Source organism: Eurosta solidaginis, chromosome 1, assembly GCF_040869045.1.
Source record: "Eurosta solidaginis isolate ZX-2024a chromosome 1, ASM4086904v1, whole genome shotgun sequence".
In the NCBI taxonomy this organism is placed as follows: Eukaryota; Metazoa; Arthropoda; class Insecta; order Diptera; family Tephritidae; genus Eurosta; species Eurosta solidaginis.
Window position 1 is genome coordinate 363,161,589 of NC_090319.1, and position 26,167 is coordinate 363,187,755.

The 26,167-nt window shown below is 32.9% G+C and overlaps 1 protein-coding gene across 1 annotated transcript in view; it reads right to left on the reverse strand.

Annotated features, from left to right (window-relative positions):
• LOC137238163 (very long chain fatty acid elongase 7) overlaps positions 1-14,787 on the reverse strand; it is a 107,506-nt gene extending 92,719 nt beyond the window's left edge. Inside the window, exon 1 of the mRNA XM_067762833.1 lies at positions 14,002-14,787. Coding sequence (XP_067618934.1) covers positions 14,002-14,146 — 145 coding nt within the window. The 5' untranslated portion in view covers positions 14,147-14,787. The remainder of the gene's footprint in view (positions 1-14,001) is intronic.
• Positions 14,788-26,167: the final 11,380 nt, after the last annotated feature.

Consider the following 26,167-nt stretch of genomic DNA (forward strand, 5'->3'; position numbering starts at 1 on the left):
CGCGAACGTTTGGCATTGTCAAGGTCAATTCAGATACATATAATTATTTTACATGCGTTTTGCATCTTATTTTTGACTTTTTAACAAGTAACTGTAATAAGTTTGAATGTAAGTAAATGTAAGCAAATGCGTTGCTCGTAATATCTTAATCCAAAATAAACCTGAAGTTTCAAGTTCAGCACAAAGTCAATGATAAATTTAGTAGTTTTAATTTATTTTTACGATTTTCGTACATGTGTATGTTATAATGTTTAAAGAGTAGACAATTTTTAGTTGGGCATTTTAGGTGAGCAGCAAATTGCAGCAGCTACCTTGTGTAAAATAATTTTTATAGATATTTTGGCCAGAAATATCTTAATATTTCAGAGGACCTTCCGGACATTTAATGCTATTTTAACTTTAGAAGAAACTGGTTCAGTTTATTTCAGATTTTTTTCTCTTTTCCTTTCTTGTAACTCACCAATAAAGTAGCATTTTAATATCTCAACTCAAAAATTCGGATGGAATAAATTTCGGGACCATTTCAACATTTAGAATTGTTTTGGCACTAATTCGGAACCTTTTGTGGATTTGTTGGGGATTGCTTTCGAGATCAACTGGCAAAAGTTGCAGGAATCTTTCGTGATCATGTCGGATTATTCCAGGATCCCTTCAAAACTCACTTGTTTAATTTTAGAATTAAAAGGCGACAGTATTTTGAATTGCTTTCAAGATCGTATCGAAAATTTTACGAGACCATTTACTTTCAAGTTCTCAACATAAATACTTCAAAAGCAAATTTGTGAAGACAGCCATCGACGCTATCACCTCAAAGATACAGGAACTAAAAGCAGTCAGGGACTTACCTCTCGACATAGAATATGGACTGCTGAGTGGAATATAACCCTATATCGGCTGCCTTTTGAAAACGCCGTATCTCAAAATTTATTTCAAAAACGCCCTATTTCAGAACTCGCTCGAAGAATGCCCTATTTCAGAATTTTTTTCTTAAACACCCCAGCCAATGTAAAAATGTATCGAATTTGAGCTCAGATAGGGCGTTTAGGAAATAATATCTGAAATATGGCGTTTTTCGTGTCGTTTTCGAAACAGCAGCCGCGATAAGGTGATATTCCACTCAGCAGTCGATATGCGTTCAACAACGTTCATCCGCAAGCCATTACAGAGTTCCTACCACATATAGAATGGATTGATCGGTTGTGAGACTCGTTAAGAAGCTTCTGTCTATCAAGTCTGGAATACTTTTCCATAGTAAGGTGCTAAAGCAGGGGTACCCCGCAAGAAGGAAATGAGACTTTATTATTAAAATTAGAAGGGGATGATTATCACGTTATCGCTTATAGTGATGATATATCTTTAAAAGCAACCAGAATTCTGATGAAACTCCTGCGGATGGAAGTCAGTCTCATGCAGCACTAGTCACGTGAAAGCAGCCTTAAATGAAATCGTGCAAGTACTAAAAATGTTTTTCACACACCAGAGGCTGATTCATATTTATAGAAAGCGTGATTGCAAGGAGAGGAGGGAGGAAACCGCCACTGAGTTGGCATGGAATGGTTGTTGCTCCCAATTGGCGCCAGTTAAACCGAAATAAAATGAGTCGTTAGGCAACGACTGAAATCGTTTAAGACCTAATTAATGAAGACACGACTTGTCTGATATTATCTCTTTAGAATATGTTCTACAGTCGATATATCTAATCTTGATCTGGAGCTCACGGACAGCTGCAAAGTAAATGCGAATGTGAGCAGTTTTATCAACTCTGATGATTTTTCTTTCTCCTGCCGAGGCTTTACAGAATCTTTGCGGTAGCATTAACAGCCATAACATAGAAACCCACTTCCCTGCCAGTTTACTCGTATAGTTAAATAGCGATAAAAAAGCTTCTCCAACATTCAAAAGTTCCATAAAAATTGATCGAAACACTCCCCATTTTCTATATCTCACGGGGAAAATATTTAGAAATCGATTATAAAAGTGATAAGAGAAGTTAATTGAGAAATTATTGCGAAAATTTATTTACGCACAATTTTTTTATGATGAACGTTACATTATTGAAGTCATTTCTATTTTTCTAAATAACAAAATTTTAACCAAGCAAAGGTTGCATGGAACAAAAGTGATCAACTCACAGGCAACTGTATACCAATTTTGTTGCCCACAATTGTTGCACACACTCGTTTAGGTTAGGTTAGGTTAAAGTGGCTGCCATCCACATCGGAGCGGCATACTTAAGCCGTTAAGGCCCATTGTGAAACCACACGGAAGTGTTCCTACTCTCCTAATCAAACCCCTTCGTTGAGTTTGTGAAGCTAACTAAGTGTCGTGTATTGACCTCAGCCATATCAGTCAGAACTACGAGAAACATCTCATCCATAAAACGTTGCCTTCTTCTACCGAGCGCTGGACATTCACAGAGTGGATGCCTAACAGTTTCAGGCTCTTCTTCGTTGACGCAGCTTCTACAATAATCATTAAATGGAGCGCCAATCCTTTCCGCATGCGGTCCAATACAAACATGGCCAGTGAGAAGACCTACAACTAAGGACAGATTCCTCTTACGGAGAGTGAGAAGCTCTCGCGATCTCTTCTTATTCCATTCCGGCCATGTAAGTATGGCACATTTTTGGAATCAAAATGCCATTTACCCTGAAAAGTACCCAACAACACAAAACTTCATTATATCTCAATCAGCTTATCTTTTAAACTGATAGTTAGATATGAAAGATGTTTCATTCCGCAATCAATTAATGTTAATTTTGAAACTTGTAAACGGGCGTACAATAATTGCATGCAACAAAGTTAGTGGGCGATCAAAATCAAGTCAAATCTGTATGCAAATTAATTTTTTTATTAAATTTAATTTAAATTTTAAAATACATATATCTTCTTGTTTGATTTAAAAACTAAAAAACGATCCGTACAAACGGGTGAATACATTTTTTTTTTTAAATAAACTATTGTTAATTTTTAATACCATTTTCACTCAGAAACTTAATCGAATCACAATTTTATTTAATGAAATAATTAAGTTTCCCTTTTCATACATCGCCTTTTACTTCATTAAGCGAACATCTCTCAGCAGCCTCAAAAAAATATTTCTTTACAAAAAATAATCAAAATGGAAAGCAGCCGTTTCCTTTTTAACTATAAATACAATCAAAATAAAATAAATGCGCAACTACTCTTAAGCATTGCACTTAACCAAATATGCGCCTATTTTCGAAAAAGCCATATTATCTATTGCAGCAAATGCAGCGAAAACTGAAATTTGAATTTTTTCGTGTTTCTCTATTTTTATATTTTTCGTAAATTATTGTAAATTTGTAACATTAACAATAAAAATCGAAGCACCAAGCAAAGCCGACTGGATTTTTCACTCGATTAGGCATTCAATAAAGCAATAATGATATAATTAGGAATTTGCATTTTGCATGGAAGCTTGAGTTCAATTAGGGCTTTAATGTAGAAAACTTGACTAATTATTTCATTAAGCCTCTGTGTGAAATTGGCATAACAGCCTACAAATTTTGAGCAAACCATAAATTTTAGTTTTCGAAAACGTTTAAACAAACAACTAACTTACAAATTCATCTCACGCGTGCGCACAACATAAAATCAGATTTTGTAAGCTTTTGCCACTTGTTTAACCTTTGCTTGCCTTAGTGACCCCTACATGTATTTAACTGCCAAATAATACATTTTAAGTGCAATTCTATGTCGAACAAATTCATTCAAATTCATTGTTAGACAGTTTTATTATTTGCAGGCTACTTTGACGTCAATAAGATGAATAATTGCCACACAGAAGTAAACAGAACTGCATTTTACACACGGAATTGACTTTGTATTGTTTTTGTTTAAGTTAGACATTCGCTGCGCCTTTCAACATCGTCACTAAAATTGCTGCATCTAGTTGTAAATAACATATATGTTTTGTTCGTTTTTTTGTGCTAGGAGTATGGCATTACAGCTTTTAAACACAATTATTTGCATTAGTAGTGCATTAATTTATGGCATTATGGAAAATTCTCTGCATTTCTAAGTATTCACTCAGGAACGGGTTTTAGAGTGGGAATTTATTGAATGTAAATTAATTTTTCCCATAACTACGTGGACAATATTTTGTTTACAATAAAGCACAGTGCATTGCTTGTCATTCAAAATAATAATCTTATTTAATTGGTTTGTTTTCAATGGAATTCTTTCGAAGAAATATTTCACTTTCAAATAAGATACTATAAATTTCTGTTAGCACCAACTTTGAATTTATTAAAAATATATAAGGAGTTGCAAAATTATATATCATGGTGTATCGCAGGCTATGGTTTCAATTACCATTGAGTGATCTTGTATAAACGAGTTATCGATTTACTATCGAACAAAGGTCATCAATGAATTACTTATTATACTCAGCGTGCTTTGCACACAGAGTATATTAACTTTGATTGTATAAGGTTGGTTGTACAGGTATAAAGGAATCGAGATATACTTCTATATATCAAAATCATCAGTATCGAAAAAAAAATTGATTGAGTCATGTCCTTCCGTCGGTCTGTTAGCACGATAACTTGAGTAAATATTGAGATGTCTTCACCAAATTTGGTACACTAGCTTATCTGGACCGAGAATAAATTGATATTGAAAATGAGTGAAATCGGACGATAACCACGCCCACTCTTTATATATATAAAATTTAGGAAAACACAAAAACCTGATAATTTAGTAAATAATAGACCTAGAATGTTGAAATTTGACATGTGGACTGATATTGATTTAGAAAACAATTTTTAAAATAGGCGTGGCACCGTTTACTTGTGATAAAATCAATTTTACAAATGTTATTAATCATAAATCAAATTTCACTAAACCTGTCGTAACAAAATTCGGCAGAGATGTTGCCTTTACTATATGGAATGCTTTAAAGAAAAATTAACGCAATCGGTTAAGGACCACGCCCACTTTTATATAAAATATTTTTAAAAGGGTCGTGGACGAATAAAATAAACAATATCTTTGCAACAAAGAGCTTTATATCAATGGTATTTCATTTCCCATGTGGATTTATAGCAATAAATAGGAGAAGCTTCAAATTTAAGAAAAATGGGCGTGGCACCTCCCCTTTTATGACTAAGCAATTTTCTATGTTTCGAGAGCCATAACTCGAAGAAAAATTGACGGATCGTAATAAAATTGGGTACCCACAATTTCCCTATAGCAGGAAATATTTCTAGGAAGAATGGACGAGATCGGTTGAAGACTACAACAAATTAGATATAAGACAAATTTAAAAGAGTCGTAGACTAGAATAATAAGCTATAATTTAGCAGGAAATAGTTTTGAATCAATGATATTTCACTTATCAAATTTTACTTTAAGAGGAAATGGGGAGACATTTTTTTTTAAATGGGCGGTACCACGTGTTATGTAGAAAAGTAATTTATCTGAAATGAAATGTGCAATTGAAGCTCACGCTGAGTATATATTGTTCGGTTACACCCGAACTTAGACACCTTTACTTGTTTTTATCTAAGAGTTCTGGGCTTGTTATTGAAAAGTTATCAATTTGCTATCGTGAAGCTGTTGGTTATTCATAGAAATGTTACCAAAAATTTAACGATAAGTTATCGATTTCTTATGAAAAAGTTATTGATATGTTTTTAAATATGCATCGATTTTTAATCGCAGTGGTATCGATTATCTTAAGAAAGGTTATCAATATTTACAGATATGTTATCGGAAAGTGATCTTTTTATTTTAAAAAGTTGTCGGCTTGTTATTAGAGTGTTAAAAATTTGTTAGCGGCATGTATTTATCGATTTGTTATCGAAAAGTTATCGATTTGTTAAAAAAATGTGATTGATTTGATGTGACTGATTTGATATTGAACGCGATCACAAATCTGTAACCTGCCTATAGCAAGCCGGTAAGAAACCAGTAAGAAGCCGATTACGCGGCGATGATAATTTGCTGCCGCTAATAAGCCGATAAAAGAAAAACTAACTTTTACATATCGGTTGACACAGATAAGAAGCCGACGAAGCTTTTCTCAAAAAGCCGCATACTTTTGGATTCTTGGATTTTTCTTAAAATTACCTCACTTGTGGTTTACCTTCAATCCTTGGTCGAGCTTTATTTAATTCAAAAAAATTAGTTTTCTAGACGACGCCTGGATGTTTTCGCATCGAACTTGATGAATGCTTGGCACTCACATCTGTTTCATTTTATTGAACTTTTATCTTATCAAAATACCCGCACACACGTTCCTGTTACTTTCTTTCAGCCTCGACATTTTATTTACCCTTTGTGGCCCACTTGCTAAACGGAAAGTTAGCTTTAAACTCAGAGTTAAAGTTAGCTTGACATGGCAAACGATTAGAAATGATTTTACACGCACATACATGAGTATGAGGGAAAGAATAATGAGAGATAACTATACGACCCTATCCGAGAATGTGATACGTGATTATTCTGGAGGTGCATGGAAGCAGTTGATCGCAAAACCAGTATAGTATGTAAACAGCAGGTAAAAAGCACTAACTTGAGCAACTAATTTGTAACTCATTAAAAGCTTACTGCAGTGAAATACACTTAAGTGTGTAATTGGGTTATTATTATCCTCCCACTTTGAATCCAAATAAGGATGGAGAGATGCACCGAAATAACTCAGTTGTCTCATTTTCCTTAAAAGAGGAAGGAAAGCCAGAACTTCCTCGTTAAAGAAAATGAATAAGCTAGAACTTACACTTCATATGCCACACCGTCTCAACCTCATCAGATCAGTAGGCACACTAAAGGGACATAACTTATTGTACGTTAAGTAGTTTAGTGTACTCTAAACAGGGTATCATTATTTTAGTCGCTTTTCAGGATCTCCCGTATATTCTGACCCAGCAACTCGCTAGATCAGTTTATAATAATTTGAAGCATTCGCTAGGTATTTACAATATCAGCATTATCTACCGACACTTGCATACTTTTTGATGAACTATTGACAATATAATCAAGTGCGGTATACGGTCACCAGCTCCGCTAGATCTGTGAGCTACAACCAATAATTTCTGTGTGATTGCAACACTGATCTAAAAGAATTAAAAGCCCACTGAAGCTGCCAGCGTTTCCTCATCACGAAGTAAAGCTGCAAGTGAGCATATTTGTTGGAGCAAAGGGTATGTTAAAGGAACTCTTATAGAATGAAAATCAAAGCCTTGGATTACACCTCTTATATTTAATGTTAGTGATGCTATTTGCTGCATATCGTTATCAGAATCGTAATGTGGGCCACAGTCGGACAGTTCAGCTTTCATGATCTAACAACTCACACTGGAGTAAGGTCGATACCCTTTTCCATATCTTAAAAGTGCGGTCATCTATCAATTAGGCCCCAGTATAAAAATATCAACTATTAATCTTTCCATCCCAGATTCAACCATGATCATGAAATCTATTGGAATAGATTCTAATATTACGTATGTAGGCGGCCATGCAAATGTTCTCGTTCGCAGCTTTGCATCGCGACATGCACTGCTGCTCAGTAGCAGCACAAATCATAAGTTCATTGTATCGCTGCTAATAGTTCCTGCGAAGAGAGCTGTGATTGAGATGATTGGAATACGTGATTGCGAAAAAACGCAGATGTTTCAGAACGAGTAATGTGATCTTTCATTTCTTCGGACTGCTACATTATACTGAAGTATTCATAAATAAAAAGCTTTTCATTGGCCCCAATTCAAATCAATGCACTCTAAGCGGAACCTGAGCTGAATGCATCTTAAACGGAAGTTTTACATGGACGTCTTAAAAGATAAATACTTGGCTGCAATTTCGAGATTTCATCTTGTGTTTTTATAAACAAGTTATACTCGTATAATTAAAAATTAACTATTATAATATGTAATCTCTTATGCAATTTTTTTTCCACGTGTTCTGTTAGGGTTCAATTGTGAACTAGATATCTACATCCGTGCTAAGTAAAGCTATCATTAACTAATAGTTATAAATTATTATCTATTTAATAACACATAGTTATTGGTTATTAGTTCGATTAAGTTTTTGGAAAATATTGCTTGCTATAAGTAATTTTATTGCAGGAAGTTTATTAACACAAATTACAGATGGATGTATGTATTAGTTGAAAAGATTCTTAGGTAATTTTTTTATGAGATAAGGGATTCTGGCGGCCACCGTGGTGTGGTGGTAGCGTACTCCGCCTAACACACCGAAAATCCTGGGTTCAAGTCCCTGGCAAAACATCATCGAAAATTTAGAAACAAGTTTTTTTCAGTTATAAAAAGTTTTTCTAAGAAGGGTCGCCCCTGAGCAGTGATTTGGCAAAAAACCAGAGTGTATTTCTGCCACGAAAAGCTTCTCAGTGAAAGCTCACCTGGATTGCGGATGCCGTTCGGAGTCGGCGTATTACAAGTGTAGGTCCCGTCCCGCCAATATGTAGGAAAACATATAAGGGAGCACGCCACAAATTGAAAGGGAAGCACTTCTTTTTAAAAGAAAATAATTAAAAGAACTAAAGGTGCATTTATGAGAAATATTCACATTTAATGGGCTTAAGGGAGTTTGTATAAAATGTATAAAAGCTCTGCGCTTCGTTTCTGTTGTAAAGTTGGAATAAAAGCTTCGCACTTATAACAATAGAAAACAATGTATAAATTAAATACATGTTATATTGGCATCAGGCATTTCGTTTGAAGAGTGGAGATAATGAGTAATATTCAAAATAAAGTGGATTATAAAGTTAGTAGCAGCTTTTTGACGTAACTTCCAATAAGCTATCTGTCACAAAAGCTGACGCTAACTAAAGTAAACAATCTATTTTGACTATGACTTATTTAAAACATCTGTTATTTAAAAGAACACGTTTTTTCTTAAGTCTTTCTATTGAAAGCTTTCTCTGTGTTTAAGTACTTGAAATATAACAGAGCTTCGAACCTCAATCCGATTTCGGTTTACAAAAGGACATATCAACTAGATAAGTGTGAAGACTTTTTTGCAAGCCCACTTTAGATTTATCTGCCCGATAAAATTTATTTTTATTTTAGGGAAAAGTTTTTTAAATCGGCATTACTTTGAGTCCCTTTGTGAAGTTCTTTGGGGTAGACTAATAATATTTAGTAAAGGGTTGATATTTGGCCTTCAAATGGAAAGAAGGATTCAGCGCTGATTAGGGAGAATATTACGACCACTTTGGATCATTTTGGGTTTATCTCAGGATCGTTTTGAGGAATGTTCGGGTCATAAGCAGACTGTTTTTGGTATAGTTTTGAGGCTATGAAAAAAGCATGTTGGGATTTTTTTGGATTTTGTTAATAATCATATTGGACTATTTTGGAAGAACTTCTGGATTGTTCGAATATAAGCGTAATTTTAATTTTGATTTTAAAACTAACTTTAGGGCAAGGCTGTATAAGAACGTTATTTTCATGAAAAAAAAACATAAAAATATTTTTGTTTCTTTATTTAATTTTTATTTTTTATTTTTAATTTTTATTTTTTTTTATTTTAATTTTATTTATTTTTCAAAAATGCCAATATTGTTTTTTCAAACGAAAACAACTTATGTTGCTGATATCAATACACAGTGCTGCTCAAAATTTTTTATATGGAAGTGCAAATCACAATACATGAACAAACTTGTATGTGCACTGAAATTTTTTCGTATTTGAAAAAAATAAGTTTAAAAAATTTTAATTGTTTGAGGTCGGGAAAAGTTCAAGATTTGGTTTCAAGATACAAAATTTACAATTTTTGTTGTTATATCGGCCTACTGATTTTAAGATCGCGGGTTCGAATCGAGCTCAAGGCCTAACAATAATTTTTTATCATTATTATTGTTATGATAAATTTTTTCTTAATTGAAAAAATTTTTAAATTAGAATAGAAGAAAGAAAAAATTTAGACAACTGCCAAAGCTCGTTGTATAGATCCATTTCGGGAACTGCTAAATTCCTTCATCGGCAACGTTTAGGCGCCGCTGCTATAACCATTCAGCCATCACAGCGGTTTTTTGTTTGTCTTCATTAATCCTACTTCTATTCTGGTTCGTGCCAATTGATATTCACAACACTGCGACATCTGTTGCAGAATGGCTGTGAAAATTGGACTTGTTTGTTGGCAACGCTGCCATAGTGTCATATTTTATTGACACTTTTTCCCCGTGCTCTGGGATGTATTAACAATTTTTGTTGTTATATCGGCCTACTGATTTTAAGATCGCGGGTTCGAATCGAGCTCAAGGCCTAACAATAATTTTTTATCATTATTATTGTTATGATAAATTTTTTCTTAATTGAAAAAATTTTTAAATTAGAATAGAATAGAAATAGAAAATTTATCATAACAATAATAATGATAAAAAATTATTGTTAGGCCTTGAGCTCGATTCGAACCCGCGATACAAAATTTATTTACGTAAATAGTTATGTATGTCGTCAATATATAAGAGGCAGTAAATTTAATTCTGAAAGTTGCGAAAAATTATATTAACCTATAGCCTCAGTTTTTGTAGTAATATATTTTATATATATATATATCGTCTAAATTTGGGTCTCAATAATGATACTAAAAGTAAATGTAGAGAATCTTGCATTAGAAATTGAGTTACATAACTTTCGAAAGGCCCTCAAGGCCCCGCGCGGTTTGTTTTAAATTTGTGTCACAATTTATATATATAAGCAACAGAGATTACTGAGGTGCTGAAATACCACCTGAATTTAATAAAAAAAAAATAATATACCGAAATAAAATACAAAATCACAGAAACTACCCTGTAAGAGAATCTCTAGTTCAAAACTAGTGCACTTCTAATGAAGTCTGAACCACTAACAGTTCGCCATCTATCTCTTTTACATGCTTTCAACTGCCGAATTTTACATTGCGATGTTCTATGGGATATGTATAATGTCACCAAATTGGGTGAAGTCCGTACAAATAATTGTATCGAAAGGTGGCACGTCATTCGACGTTCCGTTTGGGATACACCCTAACATATTTAATAAAATAAAAAACGAACAGGCTGGATGCGAGTCATATTGGAAATGCATGAGAAAATATAGAGACTTCGTTTTTTAGTATTGTAATTTAATTTGAAAAAGAAAAACGCGAAAAAATACATGTTTTCTATTGCGCATAATTTAAAATTTTAGATTATACTATTTTTTCTTTATCCATAATTCCTTCCAAATAAATAAACTTTTCTGAATTTTGAGAAAAATTTAATATTTTTCCTTTCGTCTGACTATTTTCTGAATTTTGACTTCTGCAATTTGACTTCTGAAATTAAACTTTTGAGTTTTGTGTTTCTGAAAAAGGTTTCTGACTAAAGTTTTCTAAAAAAACTGTTTCTGAATTTTTGTTTTCTGAATTTATGGGGGCACCTAAAAAACTATATAAAGATCATTCGGGATAAATTTGAAGTTATTTCGAAATCGCTTTGAGACCAAATTAAAGAAAATAAAAAAAACGTTTTGTTTCGTTAAATATCATTAAATTCTTGCCCTCATTTTAAAATAAAAAATGGAATATGGACAATTATCAAAAATATAATCTTTAAATAACATTGTTTTTCCAAACTTGTGTGTGAGTTTTTAAACTAATTTTTTCTGAAGTTAAAAAAAAAAATTATTTGTTTTTTTTTGTTTGGGTTATGAAAATTAAAAAGTAAAATTAAAAAATTTATAAAGAATTTTCTTACCATATAACAAAACAAATTTACTCTTTATTCTTTTTTTTTTTTTTGATATAAATAACATTTCAAAATTTTGTTCTTAAAGTTGTGCAGGCCTTAGTGAAAAAAAAAAACAATAAAAATTCTAAAATAAAAAAAAATATTGTCGCGGAAGAGTTTTTATAAAGTGTTTTGAACAGCTTAAGTGATATTTAAAAAATTTTGTTGAATAAATTTTCATAAAAAAAAAATATTTTATTATTTTTCAAGAAAGAAACCTACAAAAACTTGATCGCTTTTTTGTGTTATTTGATTGTTTTGTGTAACATTGATTTTGAGATTGTTCGGGTTTTTCTATTTTTTTCTACTCCCGACATTTTTGTTTAAGTTTTTTTCAGTAGTCCGGTGAAAAACTCTTTTGATTTGGGTTATTTTTTTAATTAATATATTTTTTAAGAAATAAAAAAAGCCATGATTTTTGTAAAAAAACTGTGTCAAAAATAATGAAACATTTTTTTCTTTCGTTTGAATTACACAAAAAAATGAAAATAAGGCAATTTTAAAAAACACTTTTAGCGGATATTGTTTCCAATAATTTTGGGAATTTTTTTTAAATACTTTTTGTAATGAATTAAAAAAAAACTGTTAAAAATAAGTAGTTAAACATTTGATAGCTTATTTTAGTGTTATAAAATTAAAAATTAAGTCTTAGATTTTGAGAATGTTTGTGGTTTTCCTTTTTTATTAAAATTTTCAAAAATACTGCTATCGGAATTTTTTTATAAATTTTTTCAGTTACATGGCGAAATATTTTCCTGTTTGGATGATTATTTAAATTTATTTTCTAAGTTTATAAAATTTTGATAATTTTTTTTTCGAATTAAGATAAAGGTTAAAACATTTATAAAAAAACCAAACGAATCAACATTTCAAAAAAATTCTGCTTCCGTATACAGTGTACTCTCTCTTAAACGTACACTTAAGAGACTGCCAAATTTGTCCCCTTATGAGGGGTGTCCGCTTATGAGAAAAGTTTATTGATGAATGTTTAAACAGTTTTATTTCCAAAACAAGAATATTAATACATACAAATAAGACTGAGTTAGGAGGTTCATAAAGCTTTGTTCATAAATTAAAGAATAAAGGTATATGTACAAAGTATTCAAAATAATTTTACGGAAAGTTATGTTGTGACGTTTTTTGAACCTTTCCAACAAGCCGGATGATGCACTAAAATCGTCGTAATAGTGTCTCACTGCAATTTCTTTAGCTTTGCTCCTTATGAGTGTGCCTGACAGAGGAATGCTCTTATTTCGAGCCTTCACAAACCATTCGTAGCACAATTTATCAATATTAAGGCCTTTGGGCTTCAGCAGACTCGTTTTTCTCTCCGGGTTGACGTCAGTGTCCCACAAACTTAAAATTTGATCTCTGTTTTTGATAATGCTAGGAGCTTGCGTTTTGCTGATCTTACATTTCTTTGCCAAATCTCGTACACTTAGTTTTTCTTTAGGGGATTCCCCTACATCCATGCACGTACATATTTTGATAACTCTCTTTTTTCAACAAACAGGTCAAGAGTTGCAGAGTTTTATTAAATGTTTAAAGTAAACTTTGTCGATGAAATTGAAAAAAGAAAATAAAGTTAAAATACTTTCAAAAAAAATAAAAAATATGGTGTTTTTTAAAATTTCGTACAAAAATAACTCATTATAAATTTTATACGTTTTAAAATTTACAAAAAGTTTTTCATCATTTTCCAAAATTAAAGAAGATATTTAATTGAAATAAAAAGCTTAAAATCCATGTCCTGGGGCCATATCGTATTATGATCGTGATCGAATGCAATTTTTTAAATCGCAATTACACTCAAATGGTGGTTAGGATTGAGTTAATACATGAAGTTGAGCTGCAAGTACTTATTAGATTCCTAATATATTATCATTTTTATAAAAAGCTTAACAGATTCATGTATATCATTTGAGTGAAATTGGGTTTTCATCCGTTATCGTAAAACACGATACGGGCTCTGATTTTAAAATAAAATTTGTAAAAAAACTGCAAAAAAGCACCGAAATTATTTATTCTTTGATTGAAAGAAACATTTTGACAAAATTTTAGAAAAGCTTTTCTTAATGTAAAAAAAAAGATGTGCACAGTTGCAGTTTCGGTGGGATTCCGAAAAATGAGCTGCCATGCAAGCTTCCAAGGTCTGCATTATTTGCCATAAAGCGCATCTTTAAATTTAACCTTTAACTTCATCGCTTTTATTTTTTTTTTTTTAATTCATTATATATATATTAATTTGTGTCACCAATACATACCACCGAAATCTCGTATAACCAATTGATAGTAGCGTTGTATCAGTCCCGTATAATTTCGATGTACATGATGAGATTTGAACTCATCGAATGCCAAAAGCGCGATTTCTGTCGCCATATCAAAGCGTGAAGTAATGTTACTATTCATTTTGATTGTGTGTGCGTTTGGAGGTTTTTATAAAATAACTCAACTTTGGCTTACTTTAAATATTTGCTTTGGTTTCTTTCGTTGATATTTTTTTTACACAATTTATAAATTTAAGCACAAGCTTTCAACTTAAATATATTTTCTTTATTAAAATTTTTAATAGAATTTTCTTTCTTAAGCTCTAAGCAAAATTAATGACTTTTCTTATTTCCTTTCACACATTTTTATTTAACATAAATATTCTTTGCACTTTTCATAGATTTATTTATTTAAATTTTTTTTTCCGTTTATATCTTTTGTTGAAAAACACAAATTAAATAAAACTGTTATTTCGAAAATTTCCAAACTAAATTTTTTTTTTAATTTTTAAGCACTTGTTTCAAAGGCTAACAGCCACATTTTACTTATTTAGAAATATTCTAAATATTAAAAGTTGCGTATACGCCACCGTCTTATGCCGTCTAAATGTTCTAAGTACACCTACGTACATATGTATGTGTGCGTGTACAAGTTTTGCAATCTCATTTAGTTTGTTTCCTTTCTTGATATTATTTAACCAAACCGCACCGTATGAATGTTTATGCTCAACTGACTGTAAAGCTTCTCGACAATCACAAGATAAAATAAAGTTTTTTTTTCTTCACAGAACGCGTAAAGTCGTACTTAGTCAAAGCGCTTTGCAAACACAGTGAACACATACACAGATACAACAAATTTACGAACACACGCAAACACAACCAAAAAAGTTAGCAATGCAGAGAACGAAACACCAAGAGCAAATCACTTCATATATACCAAAAGCGATCGAGCAGCAGCAAAATAGTCTGTTACTAAAACGAAAATTAACAACAACAACAACATGCGGCAATAATTCGCAAAACTAAAATTTTCGGTTAAAAAATAATCAAAAATCAAGAAGGAAAGGGAGATGTGTGTAAACTGACACAGAGCATTTAACGAAGGCGAAAAGTAGTGAAGCAAAAAGTCAAAACAAAGTCAAAAAGCAAAACTCTGCTACAAGCATACATAGCAGAAGTGAGGATGGAAACAGAATTTGAAGTGCAAACAGAAGTAAAGAAGCTAACTAGCACCGGTAGTAGTAGCTTAGCTTAGCACAACGCGATCACCGCCTGCCTGCCTTCATTGCACAAAGCTAATCAGTAAAGTGGCGAAGCAGTCAAGCAGCAAAGGTGAGCTACCTTGCTGTTCTGTAGTAAACAAAAGTCAGTAATACCGCTAATTTTGTGTATGTGTATTGGTTTGCTTTTGCTTTTGCAAATACCCTGGTGTACATATATGTTTATGTGGTAGTGATTTTATTTGCATTTGCTTTTGCGCTTTATGCCGCTGTCGAGGAGTCAGGCTTTAAGTCATACTTAGCAAGCACACAAATACTTATGCAATCGTTGTTTGTTAATTAATTTCTGTGTCGACCAGAAGCGAATGGTAATCGGAAGCACATCTATTTGTGGTGTTGTTCTTATACAGTTATATTGTAATTGTATTCCTAGGTCATATAGATTTGCGCTGAGACAATTGTATGTAGGGTAGTTTGATTTAGTACGTTATATGAATTTCCCTATAAAATTTTTAGCACGACTTGGAGAGGAGGGTATTTCAATAATATAATAACTTGTTTAAATTCCATTATTTTTGTCTTGAAATATTATTAGCCTTATGAATATTAGATGCTAAAATTTCGTTTAAATTTTGTGAGAAACACGGAAGGAAAGCTTAAAACTAGATGGTCCCAACATAAATTGGACTAAAAACAATATCATCATAAAAGTTTTGAAAAAACAGCCCTTTTGACCCATTGTGTTGCGACCGAAAATTCGCCATATTTCAACAAAGCAGTAATTTTTTCATCGGTTCCTCAAGGTAGTCATTAGAGTCCATTACTTGTTACCCTGTTCATAAATGATTTACCAAAATTGTCTTACATTCCCGTACTTTTATGTATGCGGCTGGTGTTAAACTTTCCTATGCATACCTGTCCTCTGAGTTATCCTTTTTCCATCTCTTACAAGCCGACTTGGACTCTTTTCAATGCTAGTGTGCAGCGTATTTACTAGATTTAAACTGTTCTAAATGCAAGCTGACGAGATTTCATTCTGTGAAGCCAATTTTGGCATATTATACGTTAAATATCATGCTTTTGGAGCGTATATCTGCTGTAAGCGATTTGGGAATTCTCTTTGATCCGAAACTGTGTTTCAATATGCATATTTCATCAATTGTGAACAAAGCAACAGGGCTGCTTGGATTTGTGAAACGGTGGGGCAAAGAGTTTGATGATCTGTATCTCACTAAGCTCCTTTTTACATCTTTAGTACGTCCAATACTTGAGTAATGCTTGTGTGTCTGGTGTCCGCGGTATCAAAATAATATACATCGAATTGAGTCGGTTCAAAAACAATTTTTAATTTTCGCACTCCGTGGCCTCAGCTGGGATCCCAATCTTCATCTACCACCATACAAAAATAGGCTACTTCTTATTAGTTTTCCAATTTTGGAAAACCGAAGATTATTACTTGGGGTAATGTGCCTTCACGGTCAGATAGACTCCACTTACCTTGTCAGTCACCTAAACTTCGCTGTGTGCCCTTACATCTATCAACTTATCGACAAAATTTCGCTAAAAATAAACCCTTGTGGAATTGGTGCTAGCACTATAATGTATAGTTGTATCAGCATGGAATACTCTTTTACTGCTTTGCATAATTCAATACTCTCATATCTGATCTGATTGTTAATTTCAAAAAAATTTTGTTCTCTTTTTGTTTAGAGTTGAATTTAATTTTTATAGTTCTTCAGTATTGTATTGTATTTAATCTTAATGTTAGCTTTTAAATTTGCAAATATTTCTTATTGAATTATATTATTTTTTGTAGTCGACCGCGTTGTGTCTATTGTTGACTTTAAATAAAATAAAATAAAAACAAGTAAGGAAGACTAAGTTCGGGTGTAACCGAACATTACATACTCAGTTGAGAGCTATGGAGACAAAATAAGGGAAAATCACCATGTAGGAAAATGAACCTAGGGTAACCCTGGAATGTGTTTGTATGACATGTGTGACAAATGGAAGGTATTAATGAGTATTTTAAAAAGGAGTGGGCCTTAGTTCTATATGTGGACCTTTGCGAGATATCGTTATAAAGGTGGACCAGGGTTGACTCTAGAAAGCGTTTGTACAATATGGGTATCAAATTAAAGGTATTAATGAGGGTTTTAAAAGGGAGTCGTGGTAGTTGTATATGTGAAGGCGTTTTCGAAATATCGACCAAAATATGGACCAAGGTGACCCAGAACATCATCTGTCGGGTACCGCTAATTTATTTATATATGTAATACCACGAACAGTATTCCTGCCAAGATTCCAAGGGCTTTTGATTTCGCCCTGCAGAACTTTTTCATTTTCTTCTACTTAATATGGTAGGTTTTACACCCATTTTACAAAGTTTTTTCAAAAGTTATATTTTACGTCAATAAACCAATCCAATTACCATGTTTCATCCCTTTTTTCGTATTTGGTATAGAATTATGGCATTTTATGAAATTTTCGATATCGAAAAAGTGGGCGTGGTCAAAGTCAGATTTCGGCCATTTTTTATACCAATGCAAAGTGAGTTCAGATAGGTACGTGAACTGAGTTTAGTAAAGATATATCGATTTTTGCTCAAGTTATCGTGTTAGAGGCCGAGCGGAAGGACAGACGGTCGACTGTGTATAAAAACTGGGCATGGCTTCAACCGATTTCGCCCATTTTCACAGAAAACTGTTATCGTCATAGAGGCTAAGCCCCTACTAAATTTCACAAGGATTGGTAAATTTTTGTTCGACTTATGGCATTAAAAGTATCCTAGGCAAATTAAATGAAAAAGGGCGGTGGCACGCCCATTTTGAAATTTTCTTTTATTTTTGTATTTTGTTGCATCATATCATTACTGAATTTGAATGTTGACATAATTTACTTATATATTGTAAAGATATTACATTTTTTGTTAAAATTTGACTTAAAAAAGTTTTTTTTTTAAAGTGGGTGCGGTCGTTCTCCGATTTTGCTAATTTTTATTAAGCATACATATAGTAATAGGAGTAACGTTCCTGCCAAATTTCATCTTGATATCTTCAACGACTGCCGAATTACACCTTGCAAAACTTTTAAATTACCTTCTTTTAAAAGTGGGCGGTGCCACGCCCATTGTCCAAAATTTTACTAACTTTCTATTCTGAGCCATAAGTTCGAGTCACCTACCAAGTTTCATCGTTTTATTCGTCTTTGGTAATGAATTATCGCACTTTTTCGGTTTTTCGAAATTTTCGATATCGAAGAGTGAGCGTGGTTATAGTCCGATATCGTCCATTTTAAATGGCGATCTAAGATGAGTGCCCAGGAACCTACATACCAAATTTCATCAAGATACCTCAAAATTTACTCAAGTTATCGTGTTAATGGGCGGACGGACGGACGGACGGACATTGCTCAATCAAATTTTTTTTCGATACCGATGATTTTGATATATGGAAATCTATATCTATCTCGATTCCTTTATACCTATACAACCAACCATTATCCAATGAAAGTTAATATACTCTGTGAGCTCTTCTCAACTGAGTATAAAAAACATTAAAATCTTAACGAAAAAAGCGTCCCTTCCCTGTAGTTCTGCAGGTCTGACACTAGGCATAAGAAATTGCATACCTTTTGTGGAAGGGGCAATCCCTTCGCGGCCTTCCCTTTGTTTTGCAGCTTACTCCGAAGATATCCGGCACACCAATTATCCTATACCATTCCGCGGTTGGGCCACAGTATTTTATGCTGTATTATCAAGCCAAGAAAAACTTAATGTAACCACCAAACTTTAATATAATTATGCAAAGTTTCAAACTAAGGGCTTTTCGAGGTCTCTTGTTATGAACTTGAAATTTGTTCTAAAAAGTTTAAGAACGTGGGATCCAAAGTGGCCGACGAGTTAAAAAAAATAACCTGATTTAATTGAGTTGTGGAAAATTTAGAGGCCGCTTATTACAGATCAAAAGTAATTAAATAAAAAGTCCAGCCGAAGGATAAAATTTGTATATATTTAAGATAAATTTCTTTACTTTTTCGAATTTACGGGTGCCAACATTGACGTGGTTGCCAAGAAGCAAATGCGTTGACTCTTTGCTTGAGTACTTTGTACTCATTCACCATCAAACCCATCGTTTCCACTTCTTTTTCCGTTTGGGGTAAGCATGATTATGAGCTGATGGTGTTACTTAACGTAATTTTGCACAGCCGTATAAGTATTGCGGGGAAACCAAATTCAGACATAGCGGCATATATTTAGGCAGCTCTTTTTCTCATATTTAACCACATTTGTACGTATCAAAGTTTAATGTCTCTACTTCCCGATGTGTTAAAAACTTAAAATATTTACCGGAAAAAACAGATCTAGTATTATTTACTAGAAAGTATAAGGTCCATAATTGGACTAAGCCTAAGCTTGGAGGGGTAACTCCGCAAAAGAAATATAGCACAAAGTATCTAGAAGTTATACTAGATAGTAAGTTGTCGTGGAAACTCCATGTGGAAGAGAGAGCAAAGAAAGCCTCGGCGGCACTCTATGCATGCAAAAGGATGCTCGGATACCCGTGGGGCCTATCACACAAATTCTCTCTTTGGGTATTTACGGCAATTTTCAAACCCATACTTTACTATGGGGTTCTTGTTTGGTAAACAGCCACATAAAAGAGTGGTATGCAGAGTATCAATGATTGGCATAACAGGAGCCTTAAAAACTATCCCATAGCAGCATTACATGCCATTCTACACATCCCGCCTGCAGACCTAACCGCCAAAAACATCGCGTTAGCAACGGCAATAAGGCTTAAGGCCTCCGGGCAGCTTGAGTGCATGCCTTATGGCCACAGAAGTATATCACCATCTACTATCGGGCAAACGCAATATATGGTCCCGTGCCGGAGCTTCGAAAGAAATATTGGGGCCACAATTGAGCCGGCAGAACATGATATACACGTCTATACGGATGGTTCCAAATTAATGCAATGGGGTTGGGTCTGCTGTTTACTGTGTCGAACCAGAAATAAGTAGATCCTACATGCTGCCAGATTACTGCAGCATTTTTCAAGCGGAAATTATAGCAGTAAAGAAAGCAGCAGAAATTATGAAGGAAGCGTGCTTAAGCTGCAGTCGCGTCAATTTATATATTGATTTTCAAGCTACGATTAAGGCAAAATCTAACACAGTACTTCATCAAGAAGTGTTCTGGAATGAAAGGAAGCATTGGAAAAACTTCGCTTAGGCCAGACCATACATCTTTACTGGGTTACCGGTCATAAAGGGATAGAAAGCAACGAAAATTCCGATGAGTTGGCAAAGGAGAGTGCAATACTCGCTGAGTCAACGATAGACGTCCCAATCCATTTGCGAGAAATCAGAAGGAGACAGGAGTTGCATATGATCCATGAAGCAGGAGAGGAGTGGACAAAAGCGCGGGGCTGCAAAATTTCTAAGATCATGTGCAAAGCCTACGATATTAGACTCACAAACTGGCTCATATCCTTGAAGAGAGAAGACTTAAGGCTTACGATGGGCATACTGACTGGACACTGCCTTCTAGCGTCACATGCTTATAAGTTAGGCCTCGCCAGGAACAGCAAATGTAGGAAGTATGAGCTGCAATTCATGTCCTGCGCTCGCTAGGTCAAGGCTCCAGCTATTAGGGGCGGCAGAGTTGCCAGATCTTGAGGCAGAAATTAAGCTGGGTAATAGAAAACTGTTAGTATTTGCCAAGAGGATGTAGTTATTCATATGTCCTGGTACCTGATTGGGGTTCTTCCGTTTGGTCGTCAAACAAATTCTGGTAACGCTATGAACACATTCACTTTATGCGAGGTCTTTATTGACCGGCCAGTTCAACCTAACATCCCGATGAGTTAAAAACCTAAAATGTTATAAATAGACTAGGTCAGGTGACGACGCAATATAAAATAAAAAAAAATTTTGCAATTGTTGAAATATTTGGAGCTTTTAGCAAATCGTAAATATCTTAATATCTAATTTTAAGTTTCTATTTGACTAATCTGCAAATAATATTAAACTCAATAATATGTACAAACTTCGATTAACGTTCTCTAAGTTCAAAGAACAACCTAAAGCTTTCAAAATAATCTTAGAATAGAAACACACTTAAACATTATTCCGATTTATAAATACTTCAGTTTAGAGAATTTTTGTGTTTATTTAACAAAACATTTGCAGCGCACTTCTTGGAAAAACTTTAAAACATTTGAGTCAAAACTTGTAAATGACACAAAAATTTGTAAAGCAAAAAAAAAGTGTGTACTATATGCCAATAAGGCTGAAAATTGTTGTTCTACCTCTTGATGGACATAAGAAGATCGCAGTTATATTGAATTTTAATGTGTGAAAAATCATTAAAAAAAAATTTACTGCTAAATGTCTAAGCAAATATTTAGTCAAATTGTAATAGCAAACAACTAAATTAGTGTGGCAAATAATGTAATCAACTTGCGGATGGACGATTTGTTAGTTTGACTTGGGCTAAAATCATAGGCACATTAACCTTAGTTTTGGTAAACAAAACAAAAATTTGTGCATATTGACTGTTTGAGCTAAGGTACTTATCAACGATATGGGAAAAATATGTTTGCTGTGTTTAGTTTATATTGTAAGTTTGATATATTTTTCTGAACTTTATTGACAATAAACTATATGAGAATTCTTAGAAAAACTACACTCAGAGAAAAACGCCGTTCTAAAATCCAGTAGCGGCGGCCACCGTGGTGTGATCTTAGCGTCCGCTCCGCCTGCCACACCGTATGCCCTGGGTTCGCACCCCGGGAAAGCAACATCAAAATTTTAGAAATAAGGTTTTTCAATAAGAAGAAAATTTTCTAAGCGGAGTCCCCCTTGGCAGTGTTGGCAAGCGCTCCGAGTGTATTTCTGCCATGAAAAACTCTCAATGAAAACTCATATCCCTTACAGATGCCGTTCGGAGTCGGCATAAAACATGTAGGTCCCGTTCGGCCAATTTGTAGGGAAAATCAAGAGGAGCACGACGCAAATTTGAAGAGAAGCTCGGCCGTAGATCTCTTCGGAGGTTATCGCGCCTTACATTTATTTATTTATTTTAAAATCCAGTACCACCGGACTCAATTCAAGCTTATCAGGTTCTTAATTTTTTGTTCTTGAAAAACGAACAACCTGTTCTTAAAACAACAACCTTTTTCTTGAACTGACACCATTTCTTGCAAAGAGAACGACTGGTCTTAAAATATGAACAAATTAAATCGCTGTTCTTAAATTAAGTTCAAGCAAAAAGAAACGGTACAATTCGTGTACACTACAATGTCAAATAAAACATTTGGCACAAGCTATCAAGCAGTTTTAGTGGCCCAGCGGCTATAATGTGGTTGCGATCGTGTGGCGCGAGTTCGATCACCGTCAAACTCTGAAGTTTTTTATAACAATTTTTTTATGTTCTATTTTTTTTTTTAATTCTTATTTTTCGTTCAGTTCCATTCACATATGCACAGGTAATTCTCAAACTTGTTATGAAATGTTTTAAGTATATATTCAGATTGCATCAATAAAAAGAAGAATTTCTCAATAATAGCAATCATTAAAAAACTCATATTATGCGTTTTTTCATCTTTTGGATTTTAATAATAGCTTTTTTGTTATTAATATTTTTTATTAATAACAAAAAATTATTAATAATACAAAAATAAATAAATGGGTACTAATTGCAAAAATTACCTCCCACAACAATTTTTTCTCTACATTTTTTGAATTTTTCAATTTATTTGAAGCGTTAGGATTTTTTTAACAATTATAAATTTTTTTTAATTTTTCTTTTAAATTTAAAACTTTTTCAGTATCGTTTTTAAATTTGTATAAATTTTTGAAAAAAAAAATAAGAAATTGTGAAACTAAAATTTTTTACATATATGTCGTTTGTATTTATCTAACACTAAATATATCTGAAGATGTAAATAAATGTCGAAATTCGTCTGGAAAACAACAAAAAAATGTCGTTCCAATTTAAGGTCATATGAGTTGAACCCAGCAAACCAAAAAGATGTTTTACGTTTTGTGAAATTAAATAATTTGAAACTTCTTTTATTAATTTTATTAATGTTTGAATTTGGAAAAATGTGAATATTTGGCGAAATTTTTTAGAATTTTTTTTTTTTGCTTATATCCTCATTTTTTTAAATGTTTCTTCTATTCGGAACTCTAGATCTATTCGAGAGATATTTAAAACATTTTTTTAGTAATTTTTCGAAAGTTTTCAAAACTATTTCAAAATTTTTCATCAATTCTTGAATTTTGGAAACATGTGAGTACTCTATGTAATTTTTCAGAACTATTTTCGAAATTTTTAATTATTTTTTAATTAAAAAATTAAAAAACGAGTAGTTTCGAACTCTAGAACTCTTCAAGGGGTACTTAAATCTGTTTTTGAAATTTTTTAAATATTTTAAATTTTTTGAATATTTTTCTTCATGTTTTTATAAATTTTGTTTTAAAGTAATTTTAGCATTTGGCGGAACTTTCCAGGGCTCCAGAACTAGTAATTTTGCGGAACTCTTTTTTCCCCTATTTGGTAACTCTAGAACTATTAAAGAGAAATTTAGAACAATGTTTTTTTTTACAGAATGCTGTATTTTTTTTTATAGAATTTGGATGTTTAGATTCTTTTGTGATTTTTGCAATTCTCTAGCTTTATGAAATTATACGTATTTGGACTTTTGGGCAAATACGAAGGTTTTGCGTAATTTTTAAGTAAGACTCGGAGTTATTTTGCAGAAAATATAGAGATATACACAGATTAATTATTTGTTAAATTCCTTGGAGCTTGGTTATGTTTTAAAAAAAGTATATATTTGATGTAATTTTGCAGAACAGTTTTGCTATTTTTGAAATTATGATATTTTTTAACTTTTGGAAAAATTTATGACTTATTTTTATACTCAGATGAGCAGAGCTCACAGAGTATATTAACTTTGATTGGATAACGGTTGGTTGTAGAGGTATAAAGGAATCGAGATAGATATAGATTTCCATATATCAAAATCATCAGTATCGAAAAAAATTTTATTCAGCCATGTCCGTCCGTCCGTCCGTCCGTTAACACGATAACTTGAGTAAACTGTGAGGTATATTGATAAAATTTGGTATGTAGGTTCCTGGGCACTCATCTCAGATCGCTATTTAAAATGAACAATATCGGACTATAACGACGCCCACTTTTTCGATATCGAAAATTTCGAAAAACCGAAAAAGTAGGATAATTCATTACCAAAGATGGATAAAGCGATGAAACTTGGTAGGTGAGTTGAACTTATAACGCAGAATAGAAAATTAGTAAAATTTTGGTCAATGGGCGTGGCACCGCCCACTTTTAAAAGAAGGTAATTTAAAAGTTTTGCAAGCTGTAATTTTGGTCGTTGAAGATATCATGATGAAATTTAGCAGGAACGTTACTGCTATTACTATATGTATGCTTAACAAAAATTAGCAAAATCAGAGAACGACCACGCCCACTTTCAAAAAAAAATTTTTTTAAGTCGAATTTGAACAAAAAATTTAATATATTTACAGTATATATGTAAATTATGTCAACATTCAACTCCAGTAATGATATGATGCAACAAAATACAAAAATAAAAGAAAATTTCAAAATGGGCGTGGCTCCGCCTTTTTTCATTTAATTTGTCTACGATACTTTTAATGCCATAAGTCGAACAAAAATTTACCAATTTTTGTGAAATTTGGTAGGGGCTTAGATTCTAGGACGATAGTTTTATACACAGTCGAACGTATGTCCTTCCGCTCGGCCGCTAACACGATAACTTGAGCAAAAATCGATATATTTTTACTAAATTCAGTTCACGTACTTATCTGAACTCACTTTGTATTGGTATAAAAAATGGCAGAAATCCGACTATGACCACGCCCACTTTTTCGATATCGAAAATTACGAAAAATGAAAAAAATGCCATAATTCTATACCAAATACGAAAAACGGGATGAAACATGGTACTTGGATTGGTTTATTGACGCAAAATATAACTTTAGAAAAAAACTTTCTAAAATGGGTGTGACACATACCATATTAAGTGGAATAAAATGAAAAAGTTCAGCAGGGCGAAATCAAAAGCCCTTGGAATCTTGGCAGGAATACTGTTCGTGGTATTACATATATAAATAAATTAGCGGTACCCGACAGATGATGTTCTGGGTCACCCTGGTCCACATTTTGGTCGATATCTCGCCGTCGATATATCCCCTGGTCCACCTTTATAGCGATATCTCGAAAAGGCGTCCACCTATAGAACTAAGGCGAACTCCCTTTTAAAATACTCATTATCACCTTTCGTTTGATACCCATATTGTACAAACGCATTCTAGAGTCACCCCTGGTCTCAGCTGAGTATGTAATGTTCGGTTACGCCCGAACTGAGCTTTCCTTACTTGTTGTAGAACAATTTTTCTACTTTCCAAAACTCTGGGACTATTAACGACATTTTTTTAAAATTGTTTAATTTGTATTTTTTTCGAAATTTGTAAATTTTTTGGAACTTAGTTTTTAGGAATGAGTGTATAATTCACTTAACTTTTCAGAAACATATTTTCTACTTTTCGAAAACTGCAGAATTATTGCAGACATTTTTTTCTTTTTTTTTTCAAATTTTGAAGATTCGGCTTAGTTTTGCAAGAAGATTGGGCGCAATTTTGCAGAACTTTTTTAGCCTTTAACTTTTTAACTGTTAAAAAGATAATTAGAAATTTTTTTTTGTTAGTTTTATCGAAATTTCTAAAAATTTTTACTTTGAAACTTTATTTTTGTTTTAAGAAAATATATATATACATAAGAATATGTATATGATGAAATTTTGCGGAATTTGTTTTCTTCCTTTAATGAAGTTTACAACTATTTCATTTTTTATAATAAAAATTTTCGTTTATGTTTGGAAAATTGC